General features: G+C 39.7%; 1 protein-coding gene across 2 annotated transcripts in view; it reads right to left on the bottom strand.

The window, feature by feature from the left end:
- CENPE (centromere protein E) overlaps positions 1-4510 on the bottom strand; it is a 65113-nt gene extending 60603 nt beyond the window's left edge. For both annotated transcript variants that reach the window (XM_033106799.1, XM_033106798.1), the window contains exons 1-4: positions 4386-4510; positions 2823-2914; positions 674-763; positions 437-555 (exon numbers count right to left, since the gene is read on the bottom strand). In XM_033106799.1, coding sequence (XP_032962690.1) covers positions 437-555; positions 674-763; positions 2823-2914; positions 4386-4441 — 357 coding nt within the window. In that variant the 5' untranslated portion in view covers positions 4442-4510. The remainder of the gene's footprint in view (positions 1-436; positions 556-673; positions 764-2822; positions 2915-4385) is intronic.
- Positions 4511-9258: the final 4748 nt, after the last annotated feature.

The raw sequence follows: 9258 nt of genomic DNA on the forward strand, positions 1-9258 counted from the left end.
TCAAAGAATATTAAAAATCACTGAAATAATACTGAAAAAAGCTAATTTAAATAATATCAACTCTTGGGTAATTAGGCTGCCTTATCCAGCCCCCTGCTTTCATCTAATTTTTAATGCTCTTTGGTAAGCACTGGTGGTTAAACAAAGGTAATGAGGAACTAACCATTCTGATAACACTTTCCTGTTCCTTAATGCCCACTTTGTGGTGGGATGGGAGTATTACTGCTTCAGGATGCAAGGGAAGGAATGAAAAGAACTATAAGCTCTATGAAGTAAGCTTATGGGGGAAAAGGTGAGTCTATGTCACGCCTGTCTTCTTTCCCCACGGATAATCAAGAGAGAACTGTAAATCTACCTCCTTTCATCATTACAAGAGAACACTAAGGTCGCTATCCTATTATGTTTACCTGTATGATCTAGATATTTAGTTGTTTACCTTCTTAATTTTTTGGAAAATGTCATGAATTGCTCTGGGTATTACTCCCAAATAATCTTCTGAACCCATCATAGTGTATGTTTTTCCTGAAGCAGTCTGCCCATAGGCAAATATAGTACCTGCAAAAACAACACGCACACACATGCAAAGATTAAAAATGAATCTATAGTGTGTAAAACTATCAATACTTGCTAAACAGACACTCAGGACTAAAAGGTTTCTGCAGTGAATACAAACCATTGTAGCCTTGGATGGCAGAATCTATGATTGGTACCGCTATTTCTTCATAAACATTTTTAGTAGTTTCATTGCTATGAAAGACACGATCTAAAACAAAACAAAACAAAAAAACAAGAAGTTAAACCAAAAAATAAACTGCATTTGCATTCCAAATCAGTAGTTGCTCAAAGAATAAAACTGCCAGTATATGGTATGATAAAATATTTAAAACACAATATTTTCTTCAACTTCTTGGTCCTCTGAAAATATACTTCTCTATAAGGTAAAATGTATCAGTCTTCACACAGAAAAATACAAGTCAGCTATACTCTGTGCCTTCAAGAGGCAGTAGAACATAGAAGCTGACTGAATATGGAGGGCTGTAATCAGATTGTCTGAAAATCCTGGTTTTGTCACTTATAAGCTGTGTGACTTTGGGCAAGGTAGTTGATGTCTCTGTGCTTCAGTTCCCTAATTTGTAAAACAGACATACTATATTATCTTCCTCATAGAATTATTGGGAACATATGGTTAGTACTTAGGAAATGAAAACTGTGTATAACCTATCTAGCAAGAAGGCCTACCTCAAACTAAACCAAGAAACACAGAATTTGGAAGAAAAATACTGAGAAAAGCTGAATTTACAGGGAATAACCAACCAGTTGGCTGTCTGCTAAATGCTGGGTTTAGGATAGCATTTGCAGTGATGAGTTCACTAGTCTAGGATGCAGTTCTCTGCTTTTGTTAGCATATTAAAAATGGACTCTTTCAGTGGTAGCCTCACATTAAAAAGCTCACAGGAAATGGATTTGTGAATCAGGAGGGAAATTATCGACCTGCAATGAAAAATTCAGTGATCACACTGCTTGTACCAGGACCGCACATCTGCCCTGTCGGCAGAACTATATGGAAAACCAAAGTGCCATCTGAAGGCTGCTTTCTGAATCATGATTTCTGAATAAGGAGATGGCAGGATGATTCAAATCACAATGCCATCTACTTCAGATAAGTGGATGAGCAAAAATCCTCTATGGGCATATATGGCTATTGAGAACCTGTAGTACCCAAGACTGAATGCAGCCCTTACTCTTGGTTTTATACTCTCTGCCACATATTGTTTTACCTTTATAAAAATTATGTTAATACCCTCAAACAGTCCTTTACCAGGAATCAGTTTCTCTACTATACATCTTTGCTCCAGAACCTTGTATGTTTTGTTAAGGTTTTCCAGCTTAACACTAATTTGACAACCTAATCACTTTTACTCCTAAGGTTGTTGAGAGGACCTCACCATTGCTCTGTGGTACCTAAATGGCAACATATAGTGTGGCTGGAACATAGATCTGGAGCCTAACTCTTCCACTTGCTGGCTGTGTGACTCTAGGCCTCTGTCTCAGTTCCACTTTAAAAAGGGAAGGTACCTACTACATAGTATCTACTGCATGGGCTTGCTAGAGGATTAAGTGAGTGGATATTATGAAGTGCTCTGAACAGCATCTGGCACACTGGCAGCACGACATACATGTTAAATCAGTACAACAATCGGCCTAGTCAACCTTTAGGGCCTCCAACTCTCTTTGTCCTAGTTAGCTGTCACTTATCTGGCAGGTCCTAATTAAGGGTGTCATTTCATACATCAGGACTACTTGGTCCCCTTCTATAAACTCCCACAAAGCTTATGTCACCATAAGTATAATTAATTGTGGATAGCTTTTCTTCCCACTATAATAAGCTCCAACAAAAGCAGGGGTGGGTCCTTGCTGTATTCTAGCAGACAAAGAAGGAATATCTTCACTATTTAGTCTGTAAAGGGATTTCTAGTAAATAATTGTGGAAAGAATATACTAAACTGAAAGACCTTAAAGATGACTTGACATTATGTAACATGTTTTAGCCTTACGGAATTTTAGGCCACAAATACATTAATGAATAAGAGGAAAAATGATAGTTTTAGTCATAAGACACTCTTATTATAACTGTATTTTAAACATCAACTTATTATCTTACTTATCATACATGATGAACAATTTTTTAAAGTTTCCACTGAAGCAGTTTACAGAAGGGTTAGTCTCATCTTTAATGACAAGTTCAGTATTACTGATAAGCCTTTTGTACTCTTAGTAGAAAAAGAATAACACTTTAACTTTTGATGCTATTATAAGCTTACCAAAATTGAAGGATTTACTCCCATCCACTTGATAAATAGCATTATTGCCAGTTTTCCAACAAATTTGGGTATCTTCTCCAAGAGCTTCTTCTCTAAAAAGAATAAAACACTGCATGTTAGTATAACTGGTCACAGAAGCCATGTTATATGAATGATAATTTAAAATATTTCACCTGCTGAAGAATATTTTAAAAGATGGTAATGAATTATATCACATATAAGAGAAATATGGAAAATCCATCTTTGAGAGGTCAACACTTTTAAATGGGGTTTCAGGAACCTCCTGCTCTCTCATGGGAATTTCCTTCTGAAGCTCTCCACTCCCACCCTCCTACCCTGTACTGGCAGCTGAAAGGGTACCTTCAAAATGCAACTTTGATTAAGTCCTGTCACCTAAAGTCATCTGAAATCCTTACTATGGCACATGAGACCTGCATCACGTTTATTTCTCTCTTCAACCTTATCTTCTTCTAAATTCCTATATGCATGCTAACTCCATACAAATCAACTACCTGAAGATTCCCACGAGATAATAGATTCCACCTCTCCTGTGCTTGGAATACCCTGACTAACCTTTCCATTAAGTAACTTCACTATTTGTTCATTCATTCAAAGTGTCAGGAGTTTCCTGATACCAGCCCTGCCTCTCCCCCAACCTGTCATCTCATTGAAGGGCTATGACTCCTCTAGAAAACACTCTCCACCTGCCTATTATAACACATGTTAAGATGTATTGTAATGGTTTATGCAGCTGTCTTCTAATGTATTAGATAATATGCTCCTTAAAACTAGAAACTGACCCATCTCCCTATACTCATTAAGCACCCAGTAAAATTTAACAGATATTTCTCAAACACAAAATATGCTAGCATTCTGGGCCCAAGGCCAGTGACACAGATGATTTCTTCCCCTCCTTGTCTTTTCTCTATACCATTTATTACTCCCGTATCAACATTTAACATTCAGTATTTTTCACTTTATTTCCTGCCCCCTCTCTCCACAGGGCAACTATGGCAATGTCTGTTTAGTACAGTGCACTGTACTAAAGAAATCCACCATGATAAATATCAGTCATTCAACCTTCTGAATGTTGAATTCAGTCATCGTCTGAAACAGTCTTGAGTGCCTACTGAATACAACGCAAAAAGGCAGACTAAGCCTCCTTCTCAAGGAGTACCCAGCAAAGAGGGAGAGACAGTTAAGTGTAAAATGACTAACTTAACTGATGAGTGCCAGTAAGGATCTTTCCGATACGACTTCCCTAGGGGGTGGGTGTGGTGGATTGGCGCAGATGGGGTAAAGGCAGTGCAGCTCAAGGTTAAGGTCGTGAACGCCAGCGAGACCAAGTTATATGTGATTTAAAAGAATCCTGTAGCTGGGAAGTATCTTCTAGATCTCCGATCTTTCCCCATCACTTTATAGAGAAGGAAACTCAGGCACAAAGTGGGTAAGCGGCCGAGTTACCAAGCAGCAGTGACCGCAAGGAGCAGCTCTGGGAAACGCCGGGGGACTGACCGGGCTGGGGACCGTAGTGGGGACCTGGTCTCGCTCTGGCACACCTACCTGCTATTGAGGGGCCGAACCCGCACACAGACGGCGACCGCACCTTCCTCCGCCATCCTCTCAGATAGGTCCTAGAGAACTGGCCAAGACCCCCGCGGCCGGCGCTTCAGAGCGCACGGGCCACCCCGCCTTTAAGTTTAAATTTTCCCAAACGCCGCTTCTGATTGAGCCGCGGCCTCATGACGTCATGGGCCGTTCCACCTAGCGTCTAGGCGCAGGGGGCGCGAGGCCGGAGGCGCGTCCAGGGATATACGGTGGGGGTGGGTGGTTGTACAGGGTCTGAAGGAGAATAGGGTGGGGGTCGCAGGGAGGGATCCGAAAAGCAACAGAGGACCGGCTAAGCTGGCGGTAGCAGAAATACCTATTATCTGCTAAAAGGCACTGAATTGCAGGCATCCATTTGCAAATACCATCCTCCACCCCATCGTAAAGGAGTTTGCAATCTATAAAAAACAAGGCAGATAATTTTTTTTCCACTAACAAGAGAGAATCACAACCTTTCAAGAATCATACTATTAAAAAAAAAACAAAACACAAAAACAAAACAAAAAAACAAAACAAAACTACCCTCACAGTGCCCAGCCCGGAAACATGAGTCTTGTGCTTAGAAACTCGGAGGTTTAGGTTTTTCCTTTTTCCTGTTTAAGCTCCTGTTTCCATTGGCTGTGAGTTCCTAAGAGGTGATTTAGGGAAAGAATTATTGAACACTGGAAAAACTCATTTAGTAATAAGGTGAAACTTTTATTAGCGGAATTCGCAATGATTCTAAATAATTCTTTCCCAGAAATAAGTTTTAAACAAAAAATTTTAACTTTCATGGCTGTAAGTTTTTTTTTAAAAAAGAAACGGTTTATTAGGCCATTGCTAGCCAAAACAAAACTAAACAAAACAAAACAAACGAAGAAACAAAGAAAACCCTTAAATGATCTGGAGGCATGAAGCCCAAACCACCAGCAGCATGCTGGCAGTGTGCAAGCGCTTTTAAACATAAGGTAGGGGGAGGGGGAAAAAAGACGTAAGCTGTCTGCAAATATTTACCGTAGCTATAGGCAAAGGGATGGGAAAAGTGAAGCGGGGCCAACCTAGGGGCCAGCTCTGGGATAGGCGCAGTGTCCACATGAAGAAATATCCGCTCTTGTGGATTGCCCACTTCCTGAAAGCCCACTTGTAAACAAGAAGCGAAGCTCCTGGGTTTAAATGGTGATTGACTAAAATAATCTGTAGAAATAGCCATCTGGGAATTATTCTGAAATTCTAATAGACATACCCTGTTTCCCAGAAAAAAAGACCTAGCCAGACCATCAGGTCTAATGTGTCTTTTGGAGAAAAAATTAATATAAGACCCCGTCTTATTTTAATATAAGACCGGGTTTTATATAATATAATACCGGGTATAATATAATATAATATCGGGTCATGTTAATTTTTGCTCTAAAAGACGCATTAGAGCTGATGGTCCGACTACCTCTTATTTTCTGGGAAACATGGTACTACTGACATTGCTGTCACTTGCTCTCACTTTCAGGCTTCTGTAATTTAATTAAGAACATCTCAGAATTTTCTCCATGTCATAGTGCTTGGTTTTCCTTTGTTTTAGGCAGATAATTTTTACTGTGATATGTATCACAGTAAAGTATTAACATTTTCTTTGGGAGTAATTTCAGTCCTTTTCTTAGTTGATTTTTAAAAAGGATTTTATTAAAAATATAGTTGGCACACAATATTATATGAGTTTCAGAGATACACCATAGTTATTCAACGGTTCTATACCTAAGAAGTGATCACCATGATAAGGCTAGCAACCATCTAACACAGTACTATGCGATCACAGTATTATTGACTATAATCCCTGTGCTGTACATTACCTCCCCATGACTTACTTGTATTATACCTGGATATTTGGAACACTTACTGCCCTTCACCTTCCATCCCCCTTTTTAATTTTTCAGTTACAGTTGATATTCAATATTATTTTACATTGATTTCAGGTGTACAGCATAGTAGTTAGACATTTGTATAATTTAAGAAGTGATCTCCCTGACTAGTCTAGTACCCACCAGGCACTACACATAGTTATTACCATATTATTGACTATATTCCCTATGCTTTACTTTACATCCCCATGATTATTTTGTAACTACCAATTTGTACTTCTTAATCCCTTCCCCTTTTAAACCTACACCCCAACCCCCCTCCCATTTGGCAACCATCAAAATGTTCTCTGAATCTATGAGTCTGTTCTCTGAATGAGTCTATTTCTGTTTTGTTCTTTAGAATCCACATATAAGCGAAATCACATTGCATCTGTCTTTCACTGTGTAACATACTCCATTCAGCACAATACCCTCCAGGTCCATCCATGCTGCCACAGAAGGCAAGAACCCATTCCATTCCATGGGTGAGCAATATTCCACTGTATATATGTACCAGCTCATTTTTATCCATTCTTCTATTGACAGACACCCAGGCTGCCTCCACACCTTGGCCATTGTAAACAATGCTGCAATGAACATATGGATGCACACATCCCTTCAAAGTAGCATTTTGGATTTCTTCATATAAATACCAGGAAGTAGAATTACTGGGTCCTTCTTTGTCTCTTGTTATATAAGCCTTTGTTTTAAAGTCTATTTTGTCTGGCATAAGTATTGGTATCCCAGCTTTCTTTTTTTCTTTTTTTTTTTGGTTTCATTTTCATGAAATAACTTTTTTCATCTCTACTTTCAGTCTGTGTGTGTCTTTTGATCTGAAGTGAGTCTCTTGTAGGCAGCATATGTAAGGGTTTTGTTTTCTTATCCATTCTGCCACCCTATGTTTTTTGATTGGAGAATTTAATCCACTTACATTGAAAGCAATTGTTGATAGGTATGTAATTGTTGCCATTTTATTATTCACATTTTTGATCTTTTTTTTCCATCTTAAAGAAGTCCCAGTAAGATTCCTTGTAATACTGGTTTGGTGGTGATGAACTCCTGTTGGGAGGAGCTCCGGTTCCGACTACCCAAGTAGGAGCTATAAAGTGATCCACAGTTGGTTGCTCCCTGTGCTGTACCTGGAGGCACGTGGGAGAGGCAACAGAGGACGGTTGCCACCAGTACTGACCAGGTTTGGGGTAGCTTCACAAAAAGCCAGGACACTCTGAGGCCCGCTGCCACCTACTGGCTTCTGTAAGGTTCAGCTGCTGATAAAGCCTTCTGCAGTATGCAGGGTGGGTGAGGCAGGGTCTCGGTGAGTTACCTGGAGCAGCTGCAGAGCTCACCAGGCCAGTCAGATTCACATTTGGCCGTAAGCAGAGAGGGCGGGCTCAACGCAGGAAAGATGGCGCCTGCGTGTCAGCTCCACCAGAGGAGGGCCCCACACAGGGAAAATGGGGACTGTCCTTGCAGTCCTTGCCTGAAGTTACACGAGTCGGTCTCTCCCCATATGTCTCAGATGTCCCCAGAGTCACCATCCCTCCACTGGAGCACAGGGTGAGTACCTGCATGGGCCCTTAAGAGGATGTCTTGGTTTCCCGCAGCCTTCCGTCCCACCTGGATGGTCAGAATCCCAGTGTTTTACACAGCCAGAAGTTGTGGGGGCTCCTCTCCCCAGCCCAGTGCTTTGGGCTGGAGAGCCTGCTGTGGGAGGCTGGGGTCCTTTGCTCCTTTGTGAAGACTCTCTGTGGCTGAGATATCTCTTTCAATTTTCAATCACCACACGTGGGTGTGGGACCAACCCATTTCACATCTTCTCCCCTCCTACCATTCTCGACATGGCTTCTCTTTATATCCTTAGTTATAAAACTTCTGTTCATCTAGATTTCAGATGGTTCTTCAGGTTGATTTTTCTATAATTTACTTGTAATTTTGATATGTTCACGGGATAAGGCAAGCACAGCCTTATCTACTCTGCCATCTTGCATCTCTAGTCCTTTTCTTAGTTGATTTTAAGGAGCATCAAGAATCATCACTTTCCCTCACCAAAAATATGATCTACAGGTGCTAATAATTGTTCATTATTTAGAGAAGTAAACTCTACTGATTTAATAAAACTATTTTGGAAGGTAATTTGGCAATACCAGTGAAAACCTGAAGGCACATATGCCCTTTATGCCAGCAATTCTGCTTTTAGACTTTATAGATAGATTTGAAGGACTGTGTAGGACATATATAAGGCTGTTATTGCAGCTAATTGTTTACAATAACAATTGACTGGAAACACATTAAATGCCAATAAATATGGGACTAGTTAAATAGATGGCATTTTATCAGTACAGTGTAACCAGTAAAAATAATGATATAGCTCTTTATGTGTACTTTAGATACCCATCCAAGATGTTTCAATAACTGAAAGAAACTCAAGCTGCAGAATTATGTGCACAATATGGTCCTGGTTGATATTTTCAAAGGATATTTATGTGTCTGGATATGCATGCATAATTTCTTAGGAGATACACAGAATATACCTAGTTTCCTTGGACAGGAAAGACTGAATTAGATAATAGATGTACCTTTCATTTTATACTATGGTATTTTATACTTATTAATATTTTAACCATGCAAATATTAAGTAATTCTACTCAACATAAAGCAACTAGTTAATAGTAAAAAACAGTAAATAAAAATGAGTTTGTTCATTCAAAATTTGTTTTGGGTAACCAGCTGTGAGCTAGTAGAGAGTATCCTTTTTTGTGCGTGTGTGGCTAAACTGTGAAGATGCTTGGTTGTACTTAACAATATAATGCAGAGTTAAGAAAAGTGTGTTTTAACTGATTTTTTTAAAATAGTGGGAAAATACTGCACATATTTAGTGGAAGGGAAGGAGCCTGTGAAGAGGATGAAGGGACGTGTAATTAACGAGTCTCTGATGGAGAGAAAGGGGGTTTGGTTCAGAG

This window comes from Rhinolophus ferrumequinum, chromosome 5 (genome assembly GCF_004115265.2).
Source record: "Rhinolophus ferrumequinum isolate MPI-CBG mRhiFer1 chromosome 5, mRhiFer1_v1.p, whole genome shotgun sequence".
Taxonomy (NCBI): Eukaryota; Metazoa; Chordata; class Mammalia; order Chiroptera; family Rhinolophidae; genus Rhinolophus; species Rhinolophus ferrumequinum.